Consider the following 27,506-nt stretch of genomic DNA (forward strand, 5'->3'; position numbering starts at 1 on the left):
AACATAGATATAACATTAAAAAAGAAATGAAAAAGATCCATTATCTGCCCATTTTAATCAGTTTCACCAAGGAAATCCGGACAACCTTAGATATGTAGCCATTCAATCCATTCAACAAGATTGGTGAGGGGGTGATTATATCCAAAAAATGTCTAGAGCTGAATCTGGAAAAATATTTAGAGTTTGACTCTCTAGCACCCAAGGAATTGAATAGTGAATTTGAAGTTTTTGGGTTTTTAGATTAATGTTAATATTAATATTATTACCCCCCTTTTTTCCTAAATGTATTATTCCATTCTAGTTTATAAACTCTTTCCCCACCTCATTTTCTATTTAACATCCTATTCATCACCCCATATCCTAACTCCATTCTCCTCTTGTGTTTCACATTCATATTATACTATATTATATAAATTCCTATTTCATAAATACACATACGCTGTAGTTTCTATTATCATTATATTTTTAAGACATATATTTTTAAAATAGTTTTTTTTAAACATATCTATATTTTTTATTATATATATTTTTTATACACTCTTCACACACACACACACATACACACACATATATGTATATATATATATATATATATATATATATATATATATATTTATATATACGGTATATATATATTTTTTTTTTTTCACTTTCCATCTCACATGTCATTACATATATTCAAACACAAAGTAATATTTAGAGTCATCTCCATCATCATTTAGTTCTTGTACCCATGTTCGAGGTCGTTTTAATACTTCTAATATATTTAAACAATTTAGATGTTTACACACTTCTATTTTTATTCATATTTATTTTTTATTGTATAATGGTATTTATTATATAGAGGTACATATGAGCATAATTTTAAACTATGTTAGCAACTGTACATCAGGTTATAGCACAATTTCAGCCCTGTCACTAAAAGATGGACTTCTACCACGTTTTCCACAGAATCCCAATTATGCCTTCAAGTGGTTGTGATGTCCTCCCATAAAGGGAGGAGCTATACATATAAAACCCCACCAGATCTCTTTTGGAAATTCACATTTATTATTAGCTGCTGAGGAAAAGTCCTATGGAGGACTTGAAACGCGTCCAGCTTGTATTTTAAAGTGCCACACCATCCAGCCTATACTCTAGAGATAGAATCATTGCATTTGCGGTGCATTAACCCTATGCACAATGCTCCAGCCACGAGGATACACTGCACCGGACGAATTACCAGTGCCGTTGCAGACACTCTGATGACCGGACCCAATACTATCAAGGCTGTATGATTTGAGACGGCCGTGTCTCTATCAGCATCGATCTTCTGCACAAAGTCGGGACCACCAGCGCCACACCAGGTACTATACATACAGCCTTATTGTATTATGAAGCGCTGCAGTCCCCCGGTTTACTTGCCCACTAATCCCACTGCATTTATCTGAGACCGCTCAGTCTCTAGCAGTGGGTCTCCGCTCAGGAGAAACAAGCCATCCTATAGTTATATACAATATAACTCTTGTCTATCAAGACTGTTACAAGTTATTTTCAAACATCACTGAATACCATTGAGATCGCTAAGTCTCTAGCAGCGGGCACCTTACATATGGAGCCAAAACCTGTGGTTTGGATTACAAATATTCACACATCAGTGTGATTGACTTCTACAAACTATCTATTCCTATCAGTGACTACTACACAATGGACTTTATTTCATGGATATTTATTATCAGGATTGCAAGTTCAGTCTGACTATTCTTTAGTCCACAAGAAAGAGGAAGGTATGGACCTACACTGATGATATTAAAACATTAAACACACATTGCTTCCCCCCCCCGAAGTTTCACTACCAACAAGTGGCTTTATCAAGGGCTGTAGGGAAAATAGCCATTTGCCGTATAGCCCTTGATGATGCCACTTGTTGGTGGGGCGATGTGTGTTTAATGTTTTAATATCATCAGTGTAGGTCCATACCTTACTCTTTCTTGTGGACTGCAGCCACCACAATTAAACAGTGCAATATTAGTGTATGGTTAGCATACTAGCATGTAGTTACATGCAGATCCACAAGTTTACAACAGTTATTATTAAAGGGACCTACTTAATAGAATATTTTAATTATAGGCTATAATTTAAAGTTATGTTTTATCTGAGCACTAAATGGCTGCATATGTAGGCAACATTATTTAGTAATTTCAGTGACAGATTTGCATCCAGTAAGGAGCCTAACCCATGCCTGACAAAACAGGTAAGCCCAAGGAATACACAAGAAACTCTACATTAAAAATAAAAAATATGGAAGATGTGAAAGCTAAGCAGTGAGAAGGTTTCAAATGCCTATACTTCAAGGAGTCCAATGTAGCTACACAGTTTGATTTGTGAATAGTTTAACCCCTTGGGGACGGAGCCCATTATGACCCTAAGGACAAGAGCATTTTTTGCAAATCTGACCACTGTCACTTTAACCCCTTGGGGACGGAGCCCATTATGACCCTAAGGACGGGAGCATTTTTTGCAAATCTGACCACTGTCACTTTAAGCATTAATAACTCTGGAATGCTTTTACTTATAAATTTGATTCCGAGATTGTTTTTTCATGACATATTCTACTTTATGTTAGTGGTAAATTTTCGGCGATACTTGCATCCTTTCTAGGTGAAAAATGCAAAAATTTCATGAAAAATTTGAAAATTTAGCATTTTTCTAACTTTGAAGCTCTCTACTTATAAGGAATATGGATATTCCAAATAAATTATGTATTGATTCACATATACAATTTGTCTACTTTATGTTTGCATCATAAAATTGACGAGTTTTTACTTTTGGAAGACATCAGGGGGCTTCAAAGTTCAGCAGCAATTTTCCAATTTTTCGCAAAATTTTCAAAATCGGAATTTTTCAGGGACCAGTTCAGGTTTGAAGTGGATTTGAAGGGTCTTCTGGTTAGAAATACCCGATAAATGACCCCATTATAAAAACTGCACCCCTCAAAGTATTCAAAATGACAATCAGTAAGTGTGTTAACCCTTTAGGTGTTTCACAGGAATAGCAGCAAAGTGAAGGAGAAAATTCTAAATCTTCATTTTTTACACTGGCATGTTCTTGTAGACCCAGTTTTTGAATTTTTACAAAGGGTAAAAGGAAAAAAATCCTCTCAAAATTTGTAACCCAATTTCTCTCGAGTAAGAAAATACCTCATATGTGTATGTCAAGTGTTCGGCGGGTGCACTAGAGGGCTCAGAAGCGAAGGAGCAACAATGGGATTTAGGAGAGTGAGTTTTTCTGAAATAGTTTTTGGGGGGCATGTCCCATTTAGGAAGCCCCTATGGTGCCAGGACAGCAAAACCCCCACATCGCACACTATTATGGAAACGACACCCCTCAAGGAACGTAACAAGGGGTATGGTGAGCCTTAACACCCCACAGGTGTTTGACAACTTTTTGTTACAGTCAGATTTGTAAATGAAAAAAAAAATTTCCACTAAAATGCTGGTCTTTCCCCAAATTTTACTTTTTTACAAAGGGTAATAGGAGAAAATGCCCCCAAAATTTGTAGCCCCATTTCTTCTGAGTATGGAAATACCCCATATGTGGACGTCAAGTGCACTGCGAGCGAACTACAATGCTCAGAAGAGAAGGAGCACCATTGAGCTTTTAGAGAGATAATTTGTTTGGAATGGAAGTCGGGGGCCATGTGCATTTACAAAGCCCCCCGTGGTGCCAGAACAGTGGACCCCCCCCACATGTGACCCCATTTTGGAAACTACACCCCTCACGGAATGTAATAAGGGGTGCAGTGAGCATTTACACCCCACTGGCGCTTGACAGATCTTTGGAACAGTGGGCTGTGCAAACAAAGAAATTACATTTTTCATTTTCACAGACCACTGTTCCAAAAATCTGTCAGACACCTGTGGGGCGTAAATGCTCACTGTACCCCTTATTAAATTATGTGATGGGTGTAGTTTCCAAAATGGGGTCACATGTGGGTATTTATTATTTTGCATTTATGTCAGAACCGCTGTAAAATCAGCCACCCCTGTGCAAATCACCAATTTCGGCCTCAAATGTACATAGTGCGCTCTCACTCCTGAGCCTTGTTGTGCGCCCGCAGAGCATTTTACGCCCACATATGGGTTATTTCCGTACTCAGCAGAAATTGCGTTACAAATTTTGGGGGTCTTTTTTTCCTTTTACCTCTTGTGAAAATAAAAAGTAAAGGGCAACACCAGCATGTTAGTGTAAAAAATTTTTTTTTTTACACTAACAGGCTGGTGTAGACCCCAACTTTTCCTTTTCATAAGGGGTAAAAGGAGAAAAAGCCCCCCAAAATTTGTAGTGCAATTTCTCCCGAGTACGGAAATACCCCATATGTGGCCCTAAACTGTTTCCTTGAAATACGACAGGGCTCCAAAGTGAGAGAGCACATGCGCATTTGAGGACTAAATTAGGGATTGCACAGGGGTGGACATAGGGGTATTCTACGCCAGTGATTCCCAAACAGGGTGCCTCCAGCTGTTGCTAAACTCCCAGCATGCCTGGACAATCAGTGGCTGTCCGGAAATGCTGGGAGTTGTTGTTTTGCAACAGCTGGAGGCTCCGTTTTGGAAACACTGCTGTACAATACGTTTTTTATTTTTATTGGGGGGGACAGTGTAAGGGGGTGTATATGTAGTGTTTTACTCTTTATTAGGTGGTAGTGTAGTGTTTTTAGGGTACATTCACACTGGCGGGTTACGGTAAGTTTCCCGCTAGGAATTTGCGCTGCTGCGAAAAATTTGCCGCAGCTCATACTTGAAGCAGGAAACTTGCTGTAAACCCGACCCTGTGAATGTACCCTGTACGTTCACATGGGGGGGGGGGGGAACCTCCAGCTGTTTCAAAACTACAACTCCCAGCATGCACGGTCTGTCAGTACATGCTGGGAGTTGTAGTTTTGCAACAGCTGGAGGCACACTGGTTGGAAAACCTTCAGTTAGTTTCAGTTACCTAACTCAGTATTTTCCAACCAGTTAGCCTCCAGCTGTTGCAAAACTACAACTCTCAGCATGCATGGTCTGTCAGTACATGCTGGGAGTTTTAGTTTTGCAACAGCTGGAGGCACACTGGTTGGAAAACCTTCAGTTAGGTTCTGTTACCTAACTCAGTATTTTCCAACCAGTGAGCCTCCAGCTGTTGCAAAACTACAACTCCCAGCATGCACGGTCTGTCAGTACATGCTGGGAGTTGTAGTTTTGAAACAGCTGGAGGCACACTGGTTGGAAAATACTGAGTTGGGTTCTGTTACCTAACTCAGTATTTTCCAACCAGTGTGCCTCCAGCTGTTGCAAAACTACAATTCCCAGCATGTCTGATCACAGAAGGGCATGCTGGGAGATGTAGTTATGCAACAGCTGGAGGTACGCAACTACAACTCCCAGCATGCCGAGACAGCTGTTTGCTGTGTGGGCATGCTGGAATTTGTAGTTTTGCAACATCTGGAGTGCTACAATTTAGAGACCACTGAACAGTGATCTCCAAACTGTGGACCTCCAGATGTTGCAAAACTACAACTCCCAGCATGCCCAGACAGCAAACAGCTGTCTTCCTTTTCCCCGTTCTGCCCCGCCTATTGTGGGTGGGCAGGACGGGGAAAACGAAAGTAAACCCCTCCACCCCAGATCTGCTATTGGTGGTCGCGTCTAGACCACCAATAGCAGGGATAGGAGGGGTGGCAACTCTGCCACCTCACTCCTATCGCTTTAGGGGGATCGTGGGTGTCTTAGACACCCGCGATCCCCCTTCTATTCCGGGTCACCGGGTCACCATAGACCCGTAATGACCCGGAATCGGCGCAAATCGCAAGTGTGAATTCACTTGCGATTTGCTCCGATCGCCGACATGGGGGGGGGTCTAATGACCCCCCTGGGCATTTGCACGGGGTGCCTGCTGATAGATATCAGCAGTCACCCCGGCCCGGTCCCCGCCCAGTGCGCGGCGGGGGCCGAAATTCCCACGGGCGTATGGATACGCCCTTTGTCCTTAAGTACCAGGACGCAAGGGCGTATGCATACGCCCTTCGTCCCCAACAGGTTAAGCATTAATAACTCAGGGATGCTTTTACTTATAAATTTGATTCCGAGATTGTTTTTTCCTGACATATTCTACTTTATGTTAGTGGTAAATTTTCGTCGATACTTGCATCCTTTCTTGGTGAAAAATTCAAAAATTTCATGAAAAATTAGAAAATTTTGCATTTTTCTAACTTTGAAGCTCTCTGCTTATAAGAAATATGGATATTCCAAATAAATTATATATTGATTCACATATACAATATGTCTAATTTATGTCTGCATCATAAAATTGATGAGTTTTTACTTTTGGAAAACATCAGAGGGCTTCAAACTTCAGCAGCAATTTTCCAATTTATCGCAAAATTTTCAAAATCGGAATTTTTCAGGGACCAGTTCAGGTTTGAAGTGGATTTGAAGGGTCTTCTTATTAGAAATACCCCATAAATGTCCCCATTTTAAAAACTGCACCCCTCAAAGTATTCAAAATGACATTCAGTAAGTGTGTTAACCCTTTAGGTTTTTCACAGGAATAGCAGCAAAGTGAAGGAGAAAATTCAAAATCTTCATTTTTTACACTGGCATGTTCTTGTATACCCAGTTTTTGAATTTTTACAAGGGGTAAAAGGAAAAAATCCTCTCAAAATTTGTAACCAAATTTCTCTCGAGTAAGAAAATACCTCATATGTGTATGTCAAGTGTTCGGCGGGTGCACTAGAGGGCTCAGAAGCGAAGGAGCAACAATGGGATTTAGGAGAGTGAGTTTTTCTGAAATGGTTTTTGGGGGGCATGTCCCATTTAGGAAGCCCCTATGGTGCCAGGACAGCAAAACCCCCACATCGCACACTATTATGGAAACGACACCCCTCAAGGAACGTAACAAGGGGTATGGTGAGCCTTAACACCCCACAGGTGTTTGACAACTTTTTGTTACAGTCAGATTTGTAAATGAAAAAAAAAATTTCCACTAAAATGCTGGTCTTTCCCCAAATTTTACTTTTTTACAAAGGGTAATAGGAGAAAATGCCCCCCAAAATTTGTAACTCCATTTCTTCTGAGTATGGAAATACCCCATGTTTGGACGTCAAGTGCACTGCGAACGAACTACAATGCTCAGAAGAGAAGGAGTGCCATTGAGCTTTTAGAGAGATAATTTGTTTGGAATGGAAGTTGGGGGCCATGTGCATTTACAAAGCCCCCCGTGGTGCCAGAACAGTGGACTCCCCTACATGTGACCCCATTTTGGAAACTACACCCCTCACGGAATGTAATAAGGGGTACAGTGAGCATTTACACCCTACTGGCATTTGACAGATCTTTGGAACAGTGGGCTGTGCAAACAAAAAAATTACATTTTTCATTTTCACGTACCACTGTTCCAAAAATCTGTCAGACACTTGTGGGGCGTAAATGCTCACTGTCCCCCTTATTATATTCCGTGAGGGGTGTAGTTTCCAAAATGGGATCACATGTGGGTATTTATTTTTTTGGGTTTATGTCAGAACGGCTGTAAATCAGCCAACCCTGTGCAAATCACCAATTTAGGCCTCAAATGTACATGGTGCACCCTTCTGGAGAGAAACAAAAAAAGAGACTCCAGCTCACCATAAGAAAGTCCCGGAAGGAAGGTGTCATATTCCTGGGAGCACGAGAACTTGTAGCCGAGCCATATCCTCGGGAGACAGCAAAACTTCATAGAAGGAACATTGGGGGTGGGGGAAACTCAGCTCCTCTTGTCGTAAAAATTTAATTTTTATTAAGGTTTCATCAGAATTGAAGAAATAGGACAAAAAACTAAAAACACCCGTGCATAGTGAGTTAAAAAACGCACATACCGACGTGTTTCGGGCTGTTGTAAGCCCTTAATCTCCCTTCTGGGCCTTGTGCATCCGCAGAGCATTTTACGCCCACATATGGGGTATTTCCGTACTCAGGAGAAATTGCGTTACAAATTTTGGGGGTCTTTTTTTCCTTTTACCCCTTGTGAAAATAAAAAGTAAAGGGCAAAACCAGCATGTTAGTGTAAAAAAAAATTTTTTTTTACACTAACAGTCTGGTGTAGACCCCAACTCCCAACTTTTCCTTTTCATAAGGGGTAAAAGGAGAACAAGCCCCCCAAAATTTGTAGTGCAATTTCTCCCGAGTATGGAGATACCCCATATGTGTCCCTAAACTGTTTCCTTGAAATGCGACAGGGCTCCGAAGTGAGAGAGCACCATGCGCATTTGAGGACTAAATTAGGGATTGCATAGGGGTGGACATAGGGGTATTCTACGCCAGTGATTCCCAAACAGGGTGCCTCCAGCTGTTGCTAAACTCCCAGCATGCCTGGACAGTCAGTGGCTGTCCGGAAATGCTGGGAGTTGTTGTTTTGCAACAGCTGGAGGCTCCGTTTTGGAAACACTGCCGTACAATACGTTTTTCATTTTTATTGGGGGGGGGGGGGGGGGACAGTGTAAGGGGTGTATATGTTGTGTTTTACTCTTTATTAGGTGTTAGTGTGGTATAGTGTAGTGTTTTTAGGGTACATTCAAACTGGCGGGTTACGGTGAGTTTCCTGCTGGGAATTTACGCTGTGGCGAAAAATTTGCCGCAGCTCATACTTGAAGCAGGAAATTTGCTGTAAACCCGCCCGTGTGAATGTACCCTGTACGTTCACATGGGGGGGGGGGGGGCAAACCTCCAGCTGTTTCAAAACTACATCTCCCAGCAGCATGTACTGACAGACCGTGCATGCTGGGAGTTGTAGTTTTGCAACAGCTGGAGGCACACTGGTTGGAAAACCTTCAGTTAGGTTCTGTTACCTAACTCAGTATTTTCCAACCAGTGTGCCTCCAGCTGTTGCAAAACTACAATTCCCAGCATGTACTGATCACAAAAGGGCATGCTGGGAGATGTAGTTATGCAACAGCTGGAGGTACGCAACTACAACTCCCAGCATGCCGAGACAGCTGTTTTCTGTGTGGGCATGCTGGAATTTGTAGTTTTGCAACATCTGGAGTGCTACAATTTAGAGACCACTGAACAGTGATCTCCAAACTGTGGACCTCCAGATGTTGCAAAACTACAACTCCCAGCATGCCCAGACAGCAAACAGCTATGTGGCCATGCTAGGAGTTGTAGTTTTGCAAGATCTAGAGGGCAGTATAGAGATCACTGTGCAGTGGTCTCTAAACTGTAGACCTCCAGCCAGCTGTTGCAAAACTACAAATTCCAGCATGCCCACACAGCAAACAGCTGTCTGGGCATGCTGGGAGTTGTAGTTTTGCAACATCTGGAGGGCTACAGTCTATAGACCACTATAGTGGTCTCAGACTGTAGCCCTCTAGATGTTGCTAGGCAACTCACCGGCTTCCGTCGCATCCAGGGAGCCGTCCTCTTCTGCTGCACGCCGCCGCAGATCTCCGTCGCCGTCCGCCGATCGCCGTCGCTCCGGACGGGTAAGTGGACTCCAGGGCCGCTCCTCTTCATTTTCCCCGTTCTGCCCCGCCTATTGTGGGAGGGCAGGACGGGGAAAACGAAAGTAAACCCCCCCCCCCCGCCCCAGATTTGCTATTGGTGGTCCCGTCTAGACCACCAATGGCAGGGATAGGAGGGGTGGCACCCGTGCCACCTCACTCCTATCGCTTTCGGGGGATCGTTGGTGTCTTAGACACCGGCGATCCCCGTTCTATTCCGGGTCACCGGGTCACCATAGACCCGTAATGACCCGGAATCGGCGCAAATCGCAAGTGTGAATTCACTTGCGATTTGCGCCGATCGCCGACATGGGGGGGGGGGGTCTAATGACCCCCCTGGGCATTTGCACGGGGTGCCTGCTGATAGATATCAGCAGTCACCCCGGCCCGGTCCCCGCCCGGCGCGCGGCGGGGACCGAAATTCCCACGGGCGTATGGATACGCCCTTCGTCCTTAAGTACCAGGACGCAAGGGCATATGCATACGCCCTTCATCACCCAACAGGTTAAAGGGATATCCAGTAAAAAACTTTTTTTTATATATCAACTGGCTCCAGAAAGTTAAAGAGATTTGTAAATTACTTCTATTAAAAAATCTTAATCCTTTTAGTACTTATGAGCTTCTGAAGTTAAGGTTGTTCTTTTCTGCCTAAGTGCTCTCTGATGACACGTGTCTCGGGAACCGCCCAGTTTAGAAGAGGTTTGCTATGGGGATTTGCTTCTAAACTGGGCGGTTCCTGAGACACGTGTCATCAGAGAGCACTTAAACAGAAAACAACAACCTTAACTTCAGAAGCTCATAAGTACTGAAAGGATTAAGATTTTTTAATAGAAGTAATTTACAAATCTGTTTAACTTTCTGGAGCCAGTTGATATATATAAAAAAGTTTTTTCCTGGAATACCCCTTTAATTGTGAATTTTGATTATAAGCCTTGAATGTTGGTGCTTTAAATATGAATAAAATAAATAAGTAATAAATAAATATACTGTCTGGAAATTAAACTAGTGACTTGCTTTGTGCATTTGAATTTGCAGATAATTTCAAATAACTAAGATGTTACATTATCTTTTTTTTAATATGTCTTGACAACTAGGGTGTTCATACACATGGTAGCGTCAGCTGCAGCTGCCATGTGCATTCCTGAGTTAGGTAGCAGTGGCAAGTCCAGGTGGCTGCCTGCATTCAGTGGTGAATTGCCACTAGAGATGAGCGAACTTCCAGTAATTCGATCCGTCACGAACTTCCCTGCATAAATGAGTTCAGCATTCAGGTGTTCCGGTGGGCTGGAGACTCACTCCTAGGACTGTATCCACCTTTTCCAGCCCACCGGAACACCTGAAAGCTGAACTCATTTATGCAGGCTAAAGTCACCAAACGCTGAGCAGGGACGTTCGTGACGGATCAAATTACTGGAAGTTTGCTCATCTCTAATATAGGTGTTTAGAAGGGTTTTGCTCGGTTTTTGGTGTTAAAGGCTAGGTGAGCGCCTTCTACTTCTTTTGAATATCTAAAACGAAAAACATAATCAAAAGTGCAATGTGTAAGGCCAGGTTCACACTTCAGAATTTCCAAGTGTGGCCAGCGCTGTCTGAGTCAATTGGCACTAGGACCGCGTAGACATTGCTGTCCTATAGAAGGCAATGGCCCTCATTTACTATTGCAAACCTGACATGTTTTGTCGGCTTTTGCGCCATATTCTTTCACATTGCACCATATTCTGTCGCATTGCGGCAGAAATTCTGTCTGCGCCAGATTTTGCGCCAGAATTTGCACCAGAATTTGCGCCAGAATTGAAAAAACCCTGACTAACTCTCCATTTTGCTAACCCGAAAAAGGGGCGTGACTGCCAGGAAAATGGGGCTTGGTCTCTGAAAAGGGGCATGTTCCCGACATTTTCACAAAAGCCCAACATATTTACTAAGGTTTCCACAGAAAATGTGCTGTATTTGAGCTGAGGAAAACCTGACACATCAGCGCATGGGTAAAAAAAAAGCTAAGTGTAGGGAAAGTGGAAAATGTAGGAAAACCTTAGTAAATACCGTTTAGAATAAATTGTAGGGAATTAAAACCCACAAAGAAACCTACACTCCGCTCTTAGTAAATAAGGGACAATGTCTGCGGAGCGGATTCAACCTGAAGAATGAACAAGTTTATTGTTTCGACGGTGGAATTTTAGTGGTGGAATGTCTGCCGCTAAATTTCCATAGAGTGCAGCGGAATCCCGTTGACAGGAATGGGATTCTGCTGCGCCGGAATTTACGACCGAAATTCCTAAGCAGAAGTCCGGTCTGCAATTTGGTAGATAGAGCCTGACCTAAGATTCGAAACTCCCTTGCAATATGAACTTACATGTCATTATGCACTGAACTCCACAAATGCTCCCAGGTGCGGTTGGGAGAATAGTCCCATTCCATCTCTTCAGCTGCAATGTAATATGTGACATTACGAAAATGCTTTTTGGTTGAATTTTTCTGGTAACATGGCTGAACCATGTAGTGCTGTCTCATTCCACCTGTGTAGTGATCTGCAGTCAAACATTCCACATCGAAAAAACCTGTGGGGAAATAATAAAGTTATCTATGGTACATTTAAAGGAGCTCTCTCTTTTTTTTTTCTCTATATAATGCACAATAACCTCTACTATTCCTATAGTGTCATCTGTTTAATTCCAGCTCTGCTGCATCCACACATTTTTGTACTGTACCCGTGTCATGTGACCAGCACTTAGACCAATAGAAAATTACATGGCTTTCTGTGTCTCAGGATGTGGTCTGTCTTGGGTCAGCTGATTTCCTGTGAACTACAGGATGCTGGCATCCCCACCTATCAGATCCCTCCTATTAGCTCTTAGATCCCTTCCCTCCCAGCTCTAGCTGTATGCTGCTGCTATCTCTGTGGGATCAGGATATATAGTAGTTATATAGTTACAACTCCCCTGAGGCTGTGTTTACTTGTTGAATTTTTACCATTATTTTCCGAACGTCATGGCAAATCTGGTGCTGTTTTACAGTAATTGCACAAATCACAGTACAAACGCTTTATTTTTTATACTGATTTTTGAAAATTGCAGCAAAAAATTTGCCAAAACATGTCATAAACGCTGTGAAAATAAAACATGTGAACGCAGCCTGAAGAGGTCATATCTTTATAAAACACTTCTATTATGCATATAGGTCAAATAACTTTTTTTTCTTGGCAATATTTTTCTTTAAAAAAAAACACACTTTAAATAAGAAAACACATCAAAAATGCATATAAGGTGAACTGACAGGAACCCACTTATGAGTTTTAGCAGTTCCCCTGGCTGGATTCCAGTATCCTGATTAGATGAACTGTAGTAATGAGACTCCACCCCCTTTCTCTCTACAAAGCCAGAAGAATCATGGGAATTGTGGACAGAATAAGGAATTTATAATAGTATACAAGATGGTCAACACCGCATAAGCTGAAACAGGAATACACAAGGCATAAACATGAACCTTTACATTTTTCTCCAATAATAGTCTATACTATACAATATAAGCAAAGGCAAAAAAAAATTCCCAAAGTGTTCTATTAAGAGTATGCATACTTATTGTAGCCAACTTTTTTTTTCTTTTTGCTCAAATACACGTGTATTCCCTCAGTTGATCTTCATATCATAGGGGATAACTAGGTGATTGGTTGAGGACCCTGGCTGAATGTTAGTGATGTCGCGAACATAAAATTTTCAGTTCGCGAACGGCGAACGCGAACTTCCGCAAATGTTCGCAAACCGGCGAACCGGGCGAACCGCCATTGACTTCAATGGGCAGGCGAATTTTAAAACCCACAGGGACTCTTTCTGGCCACAATAGTGATTTAAAAGTTGTTTCAAGGGGACTGATACCTGGACTGTGGCATGCTGGAGGGGGATCCATGGCAAAACTCCCATGGAAAATTACATAGTTGATGCAGAGTCTGGTTTTAATCCATAAATCACCTATTATTCCTAAATTCTTTGGGATAACGTGCTTTAGCCCCCTTTAGGCAGCACATAGAGCCCCCCTTTAGGCATCAAATAGATAGATCCCCCCTTTAGGCAGCACATAGTTAGATCCATTCATTAAACATAGTTAGAAGTGTACATGAGTGACAGAGGGGTGTAGAAAAGTGTACATGGGTGACAGAGGGGTGTAGAGGAGTGTACATGGATGACAGATAGATGTACATGGGTGACAGAGGGGTGTAGAAAAGTGTACATGGGTGACAGAGGGGTGTAGAGGAGTGTACATGGATGACAGATGGGTGTAGAGGAGTGTGCATGGGTGACAGATGGATGTACATGGGTGACAGACGGGTACAGAGGAGTGTACATGGGTGACAGATGGGCGTACATGGGTGACAGAGGGGTATAGAGGAGTGTACAGGAGTGACAGAGGGGTATAGAGTTGTGTACATGGTTAACAGATGGGTGTTCATGGGTGACAGAGTGGTATAGAGGAGTGTACATGGGTGACAGAGGGGTATAGAGTTGTGTACATGGTTAACAGATGGGTGTACATGGGTGACAGAGGGGTGTAGAAAAGTGTACATGGGTGACAGAGGGGTGTACATGGGTGACAGAGGGGTGTAGATGAATGTACATGGGTGACAGATGGATGTGCATGGGTGACAGAGGGGTGTAGAAAAGTGTACATGGGTGACAGATGGGTGTACATGGGTGTAGAGGAGTGTACATGGGTGACAGTGGTATAGAGGAGTGTACATGGGTGACAGAGTGGTATAGAGGAGTGTACATGGGTGACAGGGGTGTAGAGGAGTGTACATGGGTGACAGAGGGGTGTAGAGGAGTGTACATGGGTGACAGAGGGGTGTAGAATAGTGTACATGGGTGACAGATGAGTGTACATGGATGACAGATGGGTGTAGAGGAGTGTACTTGGGTGACAGATGGGTGTAGAGGAGTGTACATGGGTGACAGAGGGGTGTAGAGGAGTGTACATGGGTGACAGAGGGGTGTAGAGAAGTGTACATGGGTGACAGGGGTGTAGAAAAGTGTACATGGGTGACAGAGGGGTGTACATGGGTGACAGAGGGGTGTAGATGAATGTACGTGGGTGACAGATGGATATACATGGGTGACAGAGGGGTGTAGAAAAGTGTACATGGGTGACAGATGGGTGTACATGGGTGTAGAGGAGTGTACATGGGTGACAGATGGATGTACATGGGTGACAGAGTGGCATAGAGGAGTGTACATGGGTGACATGGGTGTACATGGGTGACAGAGGGTTATAGAGGAGTGTACAGAGGGGTGTAGAGGAGTGTACATGGGTGACAGAGGGCCATAGAGGAGTGTATATGGTTGACAGATGGGTGTACATGGGTGACAGAGTGGTATAGAGGAGTGTACATGGTTGACAGAGGGGTGTAGAGGAGTGTACATGGGTGACAGAGGGGTGTAGAGGAGTGTACATGGGTGACAGAGGGGTGTAGAGGAGTGTACATGGGTGACAGAGGGGTGTACATGGGTGACAGAGGGGTGTAGAGGAGTGGACAGAGGGGTGTAGGGAGGTGTACAAGGGTGACAGATGGGTGTAGAAGAGTGAACATGGGTGATGGGGGCAAAGGGGTGACAGGGGGTGGACAGGGGTGACAGAAGGGTAAATAGGGGGTGGACATGGGTGACAAGGATGTGGTCAGAGGGGTGGACAATGGAGGGTGAACATGGGTGACAGGGATGGACAGGGGTGACAGAGGGTTGGAATGGGGGTGGACATGGATGACAGGAGGGTGGACATGGGGAACAGGGAGTCAGAGGGCTGGACAAGGGTGACAAGAGGGTAAAAGAGGGACAGGAGTGACAGAGAGGGGTGGACTGGGGTGACAAAGGGACAGATGGGTGGACATGGGTGACAGGGTAGACTACGGGGGTAGACGGGGGGTAAACATGAGTGACAAGGATGGACAGGGGAGTGGACAAGGCGGAAATGGATGACAGGGGGTGGACATGGGTGAGGGGGGGGGTGGACATGGGTGACGGGGATGATAGGAGGGTGGACATGTGTGAGAGGGGGGGTGGACATGGGTGACAGGGGGGTGGACATGGGTGACAGGGGGTGGGACATGGGTTACAGGGATGGACAGGGAGGTGGACATGGATGAAAGGGGGGGTGGACATGAGTGACGGGGGGGGGAGGTTTGGACAGGGTTGAGAAGGGGTAACAGAGGGGGGGAAAGGGTACCGTACCTTAAGCAAGCTGGCCCGTGCAGCTTGCAGTTCACAGCAGGCACGGAAGTCCGGCGCAGATGCAGCTCGTTCCGCCCCAGGGCACTGTGCCGCAAGGGAGAGGGGGATGCAGGGGGACGCTGTGTGTGCAGAGCGCACGCAGGCTTCCCTTCCCCCCTGCGCCATCAGTCATAAGCGTGCAGACCAAGACGGGACATTTAAAAAAAAAAAAAAGAAACACAGCAAAATCCCACGGCACCGTGGTTGGGAATCTCTGAACATAGTAATGGACCTGATTAATGAATGGACCAATGAATGGAGGGCTGTACCTGATTAATAAATGGACCAGTGAATAGAGCACTGTACCTGATTAATGAATGGACCAATGAATGGAGCGCTGTACCTGATTAATAAATGGACCAGTGAATAGAGTGCTATACCTGATTAATGAATGGACCAATGAATGGAGTGCTGTACCTGATTAATGAAAGGACCAATGAATGGAGTGCTATACCTGATTAATGAATGGACCAATGAATGGAGTGCTGTACCTGATTAATGAATGGACGAATGAATATAGCGCAGTACCTGATTAATGAATGGACGAATGAATATAGCGCAGTACCTGATTAATGAATGGACGAATGAATAGAGCGCTGGACCTGACTAATAAATGGACCAGTGAATAGAGAACAGGACCTGATTAATGAATGGACCAATGAATAGAGCGCTGGACCTGATTAATGAATGGACCAATGAATAGAGCGCTGGACCTGATTAATGAATGGACCAATGAATGGAGGGCTGTACCTGATTAATAAATGGACCAGTGAATAGAGCACTGTACCTGATTAATGAATGGACCAATGAATGGAGTGCTGTACCTGATTAATAAATGGACCAGTGAATAGAGTGCTATACCTGATTAATGAATGGACCAATGAATGGAGTGCTGTACCTGATTAATGAAAGGACCAATGAATGGAGTGCTGTACCTGATTAATGAATGGACGAATTAATATAGCGCAGTACCTGATTAATGAATGGACCAATGAATAGAGCGCTGGACCTGACTAATGAATGGACCAATAAATAGAGCGCTGGACCTGATTAATAAATGGACCAGTGAATAGAGAACAGGACCTGATTAATGAATGGACCAATGAATAGAGCGCTGGACCTGATTAATGAATGGACAAATGAATAGAGCGCTGGACCTGATTAATGAAAGGACCAATGAAAAGAGAGCTGGACTTGATTAATGAAAGGACCAATGAAAAGAGCACTGGAGTTGATAAATGAATGGACCAATTAATAGAGCGCTGGGCCTGATTAATGAATGGACCAATGAATAGAGTGCTATACCTGATGAATGGACCAATGAATAGAGTGCTATACCTGATTAATGAATGGACCAATGAATAGAGTGCTTGACCTGATTAATGAATGGACCAATGAAAAAAGCACTGTATCTGATTAATGAATGGACCAATGAATGGAGTGCTGTACCTGATTAATAAATGGACCAGTGAATAGAGTGCTATACCTGATTAATGAATGGACCAATGAATGGAGTGCTGTACCTGATTAATGAAAGGACCAATGAATGGAGTGCTGTACCTGATTAATGAATGGACGAATTAATATAGCGCAGTACCTGATTAATGAATGGACCAATGAATAGAGCGCTGGACCTGACTAATGAATGGACCAATAAATAGAGCGCTGGACCTGATTAATAAATGGACCAGTGAATAGAGAACAGGACCTGATTAATGAATGGACCAATGAATAGAGCGCTGGACCTGATTAATGAATGGACAAATGAATAGAGCGCTGGACCTGATTAATGAAAGGACCAATGAAAAGAGAGCTGGACTTGATTAATGAAAGGACCAATGAAAAGAGCAATGGAGTTGATAAATGAATGGACCAATTAATAGAGCGCTGGGCCTGATTAATGAATGGACCAATGAATAGAGAGCTGGACTTGATTAATGAATGGACCAATGAATAGAGTGCTATACCTGATGAATGGACCAATGAATAGAGTGCTATACCTGATTAATGAATGGACCAATGAATAGAGTGCTTGACCTGATTAATGAATGGACCAATGAAAAAAGCACTGTATCTGATTAATAAATGGACTAAAGAATAGAGCGCAGTGCCTGATTAATGAACAGACCAATAAATAGAGCACTGGACCTGATTAATTAATGGATCAATGAATAAAGCACTGGATCTGATTAATGAATGGACAAATGAATGGAGAACTGGATCTGATTAAAGGGGTACCCCGCTGCTCAGCGTTTGGAACAAACTGTTCCGAGCACTGCAGCCGGCGCCGGGAGCTTGTGATGTTATAGCCCATAGACTTGCATTGAGGGGCGGGGTGTGACAGCTTGTTTGTTCCAAACGCTGAGTACCCCTTTAATGAATGGACCAATGAATAGAGAACTGGACCTGATTAATGAATGGACCAATGAATAGAGTGCTGGACCTGACTAATAAATGGACCAATGAATAGAGAACTGGACCGGACTAATAAATGGACCAATGAATAGAGTGCTGGACCTGACTAATAAATGGACCAATGAATAGAGAACTGGACCTGATTAATGAATGGACCAATGAATAGAGCGCTGGACCTGATTAATGAATGGACCAATGAATAGAGCGCTGGACCTGATTAATGAATGGACCAATGAATAGAGTGCTGGACTTGATTAATAAATGGACCAATGAATAGAGAACTGGACCTGATTAATGAATGGACCAATGAATGGAGCGCTGGACTTGATTAATGAATGGACCAATGAATAGAGAACTGGACCTGATTAATGAATGGGCCAATGAATAGAGCGCTGGACCTGATTAATAAATGGACCAATGAATAGAGTGCTGGACTTGATTAATGAATCGACCAATGAATAGAGAACTGGACCTGATTAATGAATGGACCAATGAATAGAGTGCTGGACCTGATTAATGAATGGACCAATGAATAGAGAACTGGACCTGATTAATGAATGGACCAATGAATAGAGCGCTGGACCTTATTAATGAATGGACCAATGAATGGAGCGCTGGACCTGATTTTTTTCTTTTACCTGTTCTTTGTAATTTATTATCCATGTATCACGATACAAATATCCAATACAAATATCATATTAAATTTGATTTGACATTTTGTTGAATTAATATCTTAATGGTTTCAGCTCTTGTTACATAATTATTCTCTGTAACTTACCCACTTTGTCGGGGTTCATTGTTACTGAGTATGAGATGTGTGGAAATAAGCTTGCTACATCCCTTGTGGTTTCACGGATCTTAATGGTATTTCCTGTAAAGTGTATTCCATGCATATCCACCTCAGTGCCTAGACCCAGCATATGCCAAAGGACTAAATCTCCTTCACACATATATAGCCCGGCCAGATTCCCGTACATGTATCCATTAATCGCTGTAATAAAATAAAACCTTATAATTGATAACTAAATTTACATGGATAAACAAATAGCATGAATATAGCGATAGTGTTACACAGTAATATTCTTGGCATTAAATTGTTCCTAGATACTTACACCTGTCTGTTCACACTGAGGAAATTCAGCGAGGAACTTCCTTGCAGAATTTCCTCATTAGATCTGTGCAGTTCAAATCTGTTGCTTAATGTCCATGGCCATATGCCATAGACATAAGCCCCATTTCACTGACAGATGGCACTTCTGTGGCGGATACTGCCGGAAGATTCAACATGTTCAATCTTACGACGGAAACCAATTGCTTGGCGGAAGTTCCGCTACAGAACTTTTGACATGTGAACTAAGCAGCATAAATCAATTTAACTAATTGAGAGGCTGCTATAATCTGATTATGCACAGAATTTTGGCAGTGGGAAGGAGCCCTTAGGATCCTGCCTGGTGTCACAGAGTGGATGCAGGACGTATACCCTTCCAGACTACTAGCTAGTGAACCCGGTTTCATGAGACAACACAAAATAACATAGGCAAACACTTGATGCACACTTGATACTTGTAAAACGTGCTTAATAAAAACTGGAAAAGCCTATACAAGTACAGTCTTTACAATAACAGTCAACTTGGGTTTTGTGGGAGTCGCTTAGTTTTGTTACAAATGTTATAATGGTGATGCTGTCTGTTGCTCGCCATATTCAGGAAACCTTTAGAGTCTGCCACGAATCCTAGTTGATACAGAATAGTCTTTTATCTGCAGCAGGGCAGAAGGAGCTTCTTAGGGCTTGTTTTCATCTCCATTCAGAGCTCCGTTTGCAGAATCTGTCCAAATGACAGGAGTTAAGTGAAGAACTCAACTCCTGCAAAACAATAGACACCTTGAAAAAACCCAATAGACCTAATTGAAAGTCAGTGGGACCCCATGATGTCCATTGTGCAATGGATTGTCCAGGTTAGTTTTTTTGCATATGTGATGAAGCTCTGAACGCACATGTGAACTTTTAAATGGCCTCACAGCTTGTTTACAATCCGGTCACACCTTCCACAGACCTCCTGTCCCTCACATCCGGTCATACCTTCCACAGACCTCCTGTCCCTCACATCCGGTCACACCTTCCACAGACCTCCTGTCCCTCACATCCGGTCACACCTTCCACAGACCTCCTGTCCCACACATCCAGTCACACCTTCCACAGACCTCCTGTCCCTCACATCCGGTCACACCTTCCACAGACCTCCTGTCCCTCACATCCGGTCACACCTTCCACAGACCTCCTGTCCCACACATCCGGTCACACCTTCCACAGACCTCCTGTCCCTCACATCCGGTCACACCTTCCACAGACCTCCTGTCCCTCACATCCGGTCACACCTTCCACAGACCTCCTGTCCCTCACATCCGGTCACACCTTCCACAGACCTCCTGTTCCTCACATCCGGTCACACCTTCCACAGACCTCCTGTCCCACACATCCGGTCACACCTTCCACAGACCTCCTGTCCCACACATCCGGTCACACCTTCCACAGACCTCCTGTCCCACACATCCGGTCACACCTTCCACAGACCTCCTGTCCCACACATCCGGTCACACCTTCCATAGACCTCCTGTCCCACACATCCGGTCACACCTTCCACAGACCTCCTGTCCCTCACATCCGGTCACACCTTCCACAGACCTCCTGTCCTACACATCCGGTCACACCTTCCACAGACCTCCTGTCCTACACATCCAGTCACACCTTCCACAGTCCTCCTGTCCCACACATCCAGTCACACCTTCCACAGACCTCCTGTCCCACACATCCGGTCACACCTTCCACAGTCCTCCTGTCCCACACATCCAGTCACACCTTCCACAGTCCTCCTGTCCCACACATCTGGTCACACCTTCCACAGACCTCCTGTCCCTCACATCCGGTCACACCTTCCACAGACCTCCTGTCCCACACATCCGGTCACACCTTCCACAGACCTCCTGTCCCTCACATCCGGTCACACCTTCCACAGACCTCCTGTCCCACACATCCGGTCACACCTTCCACAGACCTCCTGTCCCTCACATCCGGTCACACCTTCCACAGACCTCCTGTCCCTCACATCCGGTCACACCTTCCACAGACCTCCTGTCCCTCACATCCGGTCACACCTTCCACAGACCTCCTGTTCCTCACATCCGGTCACACCTTCCACAGACCTCCTGTCCCACACATCCGGTCACACCTTCCACAGACCTCCTGTCCCACACATCCGGTCACACCTTCCACAGACCTCCTGTCCCACACATCCGGTCACACCTTCCACAGACCTCCTGTCCCACACATCCGGTCACACCTTCCATAGACCTCCTGTCCCACACATCCGGTCACACCTTCCACAGACCTCCTGTCCCTCACATCCGGTCACACCTTCCACAGACCTCCTGTCCTACACATCCGGTCACACCTTCCACAGACCTCCTGTCCTACACATCCAGTCACACCTTCCACAGTCCTCCTGTCCCACACATCCAGTCACACCTTCCACAGACCTCCTGTCCCACACATCCGGTCACACCTTCCACAGTCCTCCTGTCCCACACATCCAGTCACACCTTCCACAGACCTCCTGTCCCACACATCCAGTCACACCTTCCACAGACCTCCTGTCCCACACATCCAGTCACACCTTCCACAGACCTCCTGTCCCACACATCCGGTCACACCTTCCACAGTGCTCCTATCCCACACATCCGGTCACACCTTCCACAGTCCTCCTGTCCCTCACATCTGGTCAAACCTTCCACAGACCTCCTGTCCCACACATCCAGTCACACCTTCCACAGACCTCCTGTCCCTCACATCCGGTCACACCTTCCACAGACCTCCTGTCCCTCACATCCGGTCACACCTTCCACAGACCTCCTGTCCCTCACATCCGGTCACACCTTCCACAGACCTCCTGTCCCACACATCCGGTCACACCTTCCACAGACCTCCTGTCCAACACATCCGGTCACACCTTCCACAGACCTCCTGTCCCACACATCCGGTCACACCTTCCATAGACCTCTTGTCCCACACATCCGGTCACACCTTCCACAGACCTCCTGTCCCACACATCCGGTCGCACCTTCCACAGACCTCCTGTCCTACACATCCGGTCACACCTTCCACAGACCTCCTGTCCTACACATCTGGTCACACCTTCCACAGACCTCCTGTCCCACACATCCGGTCACACCTTCCTCAGACCTCCTGTCCCACACATCCGGTCACACCTTCCACAGACCTCCTGTCCCACAAATCCGGTCACACCTTCCACAGACCTCCTGTCCCACACATCCGGTCACACCTTCCACAGTCCTCCTGTCCCACACATCCGGTCACACCTTCCTCAGACCTCCTGTCCCACACATCCGGTCACACCTTCCACAGACCTACTGTCCCACACATCCGGTCACAACTTCCACAGACCTCCTGTCCCACACATCCAGTCACACCTTCCACAGACCTCATGTCCCACACATCTGGTCACACCTTCCACAGACATCCTGTCCCACAAATCCGGTCACACCTTCCACAGACCTCCTGTCCCACACATCTGGTCACACCTTCCACAGACCTCCTGTCCCACAAATCCGGTCACACCTTCCACAGTTCTACTGTCCCACACATCCGGTCAAAACTTCCACAGACCTCTTGTCCCACACATCCGGTCACACCTTCCACAGACCTCCTGTCCCACACATCTGGTCACACCTTCCACAGACCTCCTGTCCCACAAATCCGGTCACACCTTCCACAGACCTACTGTTCCACACATCCGGTCACAACTTCCACAGACCTCCTGTCCCACACATCCTGTCACACATTCCACAGACCTCATGTCCCACACATCCAGTCACACCTTCCACAGACCTCCTGTCCCACACATCCGGTCACACCTTCCACAGACCTCCTGTCCCACACATCTGGTCACACCTTCCACAGGCCTCCTGTCCCGCACATCCGGTCACACCTTCCACAGACCTCCTGTCCCACACATCTGGTCACACCTTCCACAGACCTCCTGTCCCACACATCCGGTCACACCTTCCACAGACCTCCTGTCCCACACATCTGGTCACACCTTCCACAGACCTCCTGTCCCACACATCCGGTCACACCTTCCACAGACCTCCTGTCCCACACATCAGATCACACCTTCCACAGACATCCTGTCCCACACATCCGGTCACACCTTCCACAGACATCCTGTCCCACACATCCAGTCACACCTTCCACAGACCTCCTATCTGTTACGCAGGGGCGCTGCGAATAAGAGCACGCTGTGAGCGCTCCGGGGAGGAGCAGGGACCCGGAGCGCTCACAGCGTGCTCTTATTCGCAGCGCCCCGGTCAGACCTGCCGACCGGGTGCGCTGCGATAATGCTTCCAGTCGGGATGCGATTCGTGATGCGGGACGTGCCCGCTCGCGATGCGCATGCCGACTTGCTTACCAGACCCGTTCCCCGTCTGTGCTGACCCGGCGCGCGCGGCCACACTCCTTAGGGTGCGCGCGCGCCGGTTCCTTGCGATTTAAAGGGCCGGTGCGCCACTGATTGGCGCATGAGGTTTTAATCAGTACTTTCACCTGTGCACTTCCCTACTTATACCTCACTTCCCCTGCACTCCCTCGCCGGATCTTGTTGCCATTGTGCCAGTGAAAGCGTTTCCTTGTGTGTTCCTAGCCTGTGTTCCAGATCTCCTGCCGTTGCCCCTGACTACGATCCTTGCTGCCTGCCCTGACCTTCTGCTACGTCTGACCTTGCTCTTGTCTACTCCCTTGTACCGCGCTTATCTCAGCAGTCAGAGAAGTTGAGCCATTGCCGGTGGATACGACCTGGTTGCTACCACCGCTGCAAGACCATCCCGCTTTGCGGCGGGCTCTGGTGAATACCAGTAGCAACTTAGAACCGATCCACCGACACGGTCCACGCCAATCCCTCTCTGGCACAGAGGATCCACTTCCAGCCAGCCGAATCGTGACAGTAGATCCGGCCATGGATCCCGCTGAGGTCCCGCTCCCAGTTGTCGCTGACCTCACCACGGTGGTCGCCCAGCAGTCGCAACAGATAGCGCAACAAGGCCACCAGCTGTCTCAACTGACCGTGATGCTACAACAGCTACTACCACAGCTTCAGCAATCATCTCCTCTGCCAGCTCCTGCACCTCCTCTGCAGCAAGTGGCCGCATCCAGCCTCGGATTGTCTTTGCCGGACAAAATTGATGGGGACTCTAAATTTTGCCGTGGATTTCTTTCACAATGTTCCCTGCATTTGGAGATGATGTCGGACCAGTTTCCAACTGAAAGGTCAAAGGTGGCTTTCGTAGTCAGCCTTCTGTCTGGGAAAGCCCTGTCATGGGCCACACCGCTCTGGGACCGCAATGATCCTGTCACTGCCTCTGTACACTCTTTCTTCACGGAGATTCGAAGTGTCTTCAAGGAACCTGCCCAAGCCTCTTCTGCTGAGACTGCCCTGCTGAACCTGGTCCAGGGTAATTCTTCTGTTGGCGAGTACGCCATCCAATTCCATACTCTCGCCTCCGAATTGTCCTGGAATAATGAGGCCCTCTGCGCGACCTTTAAAAAAGGCCTATCCAGTAACATCAAAGATGTGCTGGCCGCAGGAGAAATCCCTACTAACCTGCATGAACTTATTCATCTTGCCACCCGCATTGACATGCGTTTTTCCGAAAGGCGTCGGGAGCTCCGCCAGGATATGGACTTTGTTCGCACGAGGCGGTTTCTCTCCCCGGCTCCTCTCTCCTCTGGTCCACTGCAATCCGTTCCTGTGCCTTCTGCCGTGGAGGCTATGCAAGTTGACCGGTCTCGCTTGACATCTCAAGAGAGGACACGACACCGCATGGAGAACCTTTGCCTGTACTGTGCCAGTACCGAACATTTCTTGAAGGATTGTCCTATCCGACCTCCATGCCAGGAAAGACGCACGCTGACTCCGCACAAAGGTGAGACAGCTCTTGATGTGAACTCTGCTTCTCCACGTCTTACTGTGCCTGTGCGGATTTCTTCTTCTACCTTCTCCTTCTCAGTTATGGCCTTCTTGGATTCCGGATCTGCAGGAATTTTTATTTTGGCCTCTTTCATCAACAGGTTCAACATCCCGGTGACCAGTCTCGCCAGCCCCCTCTACATCGCCTCTGTTAATAATGAAAGATTGGACTGTACTGTGCGTTACCGCACGGAAACCCCTCTTAATGTGCATCGGACCCCATCAGGAAAAAATTGAATTTCTGGTCCTCTCTAACTGCACTTCGGAAATTCTTCTTGGATTACCGTGGCTTCAACGCCATTCCCCAACCCTCGATTGGACCTCCGGGGAAATCAAGAACTGGGGTTCTTCTTGCCACAAGAACTGTCTTAAACCTGCTCCCTGTCAAGACCCTGTGGTTCCTCCGTTATCTGGTCTCCCCAAGGCCTATCTGGATTATGCTGATGTTTTTTGCAAAAAACAAGCAGAGACTTTGCCTCCTCATAGGCCTTATGACTGTCCTATTGACCTCCTCCCTGGTACTACTCCACCCCGGGGCAGAATCTATCCTCTGTCTGCTCCGGAAACACAAGCCATGTCGGAGTACATCCAAGAGAATTTAAAAAAGGGGTTTATCCGCAAATCTTCCTCCCCTGCCGGAGCTGGATTTTTTTTTGTTTCCAAAAAAGACGGCTCCCTACGCCCTTGCATTGATTACCGCGGACTTAATAAAATCACTGTAAAAAAACGCTATCCCCTACCTCTTATCTCGGAACTCTTTGACCGCCTACGAGGCGCCCACATCTTTACCAAGCTGGACTTAAGAGGTGCATATAATCTCATCCGCATCAGGGAGGGGGGCGAGTGGAAGACAGACAGCATTTAACACCAGAGATGGACACTTTGAATATCTGGTTATGCCTTTTGGGCTTTGCAACGCCCCTGCCGTCTTCCAAGACTTTGTAAATGAAATTTTTCGTGATCTTCTATATACCTGTGTTGTGGTTTACCTAGACGATATTCTGATTTTTTCTGCTAACCTAAAAGAACATCGCCAGCATGTCCGCATGGTTCTTCAGAGACTTCGGGACAATCAATTATATGCCAAAATGGAAAAATGTCTCTTTGAATGTCAATCTCTTCCCTTCCTAGGATACTTAGTCTCTGGCCAGGGACTACAAATGGACCCAGAAAAACTTTCTGCCGTCTTAGATTGGCCACGCCCCTCCGGACTCCGTGCTATCCAACGTTTTTTAGGGTTCGCCAATTATTACAGACAATTCATTCCACACTTCTCCACTATTGTGGCCCCTATCGTGGCCCTAACCAAGAAAAAAGCCAACCCTAAGTCCTGGCCTCTTCAAGCAGAAGACGCATTCAATCTTCTCAAGACTGCCTTTTCTTCTGCTCCCGTACTCTCCAGACCTGATCCATCTAGGCCCTTCTCGTTGGAGGTAGACGCCTCCTCGGTGGGAGCTGGAGCAGTACTCCTACAAAAAAATTCTTCCGGGCATGCTGTTACTTGTGGTTTCTTTTCTAGGACCTTATCTCCGGCGGAGAAAAACTACTCCATTGGTGATGGAGAACTACTGGCCATAAAATTGTCGCTTGAGGAATGGAGGCACCTACTGGAAGAATCCAAATATCCAGTTATTCTATACACTGATCACAAAAATCTCTCTTATCTTCAGTCTGCCCAACGGCTGAACCCTCGCCAGGCTAGGTGGTCGTTGTTCTTTGCCCGATTTAACTTTGAAATTCATTTTCGCCCTGCTGACAAGAACATTAGGGCTGATGCCCTCTCTCGTTCATCAGATGCCTCTGAAGTGGAAGCTTCCCCGCAACACATTATTCCTCCGGACTGTCTGATCTCCACTTCTCCAGCTTCCATCAGACAAACTCCTCCAGGGAAGACCTTTGTCTCTCCACGCCAGCGCCTCAGGATTCTCAAGTGGGGACACTCCTCACACCTCGCAGGCCATGCTGGCATCAAAAAATCCATCCTGCTCATCTCTCGATTTTATTGGTGGCCTACCCTGGAAGCTGATGTTGTTGATTTCGTGCGGGCTTGTACAGTCTGTGCCCGGGACAAGACCCCTCGCCAGAAACCTGCTGGTCTCCTCCATCCTCTGCCTGTTCCTTAACGACCATGGTCTCAGATTGGTATGGACTTTATTACTGACTTACCTTTATCCCATGGCAACACAGTTATTTGGGTGGTCGTTGATCGATTCTCTAAGATGGCACATTTTATCCCTCTTCCAGGTCTTCCTTCTGTGCCTCAGTTGGCGAAACAATTTTTTATTCACATTTTTCGCCTCCACTGGCTGC

The 27,506-nt window shown here is 46.0% G+C and overlaps 1 protein-coding gene across 1 annotated transcript in view; it reads right to left on the minus strand.

Moving 5' to 3' along the window:
• The window catches only part of LOC130360985 (ceruloplasmin-like), a 118,154-nt gene that overhangs the window by 37,920 nt on the left and 52,728 nt on the right, over nt 1-27,506 (minus strand). Inside the window, exons 11-12 of the mRNA XM_056563547.1 lie at nt 18,938-19,150; nt 11,844-12,048 (exon numbers count right to left, since the gene is read on the minus strand). Coding sequence (XP_056419522.1) covers nt 11,844-12,048; nt 18,938-19,150 — 418 coding nt within the window. The remainder of the gene's footprint in view (nt 1-11,843; nt 12,049-18,937; nt 19,151-27,506) is intronic.

Source organism: Hyla sarda, chromosome 3 (genome assembly GCF_029499605.1).
Source record: "Hyla sarda isolate aHylSar1 chromosome 3, aHylSar1.hap1, whole genome shotgun sequence".
Taxonomy (NCBI): domain Eukaryota; kingdom Metazoa; phylum Chordata; class Amphibia; order Anura; family Hylidae; genus Hyla; species Hyla sarda.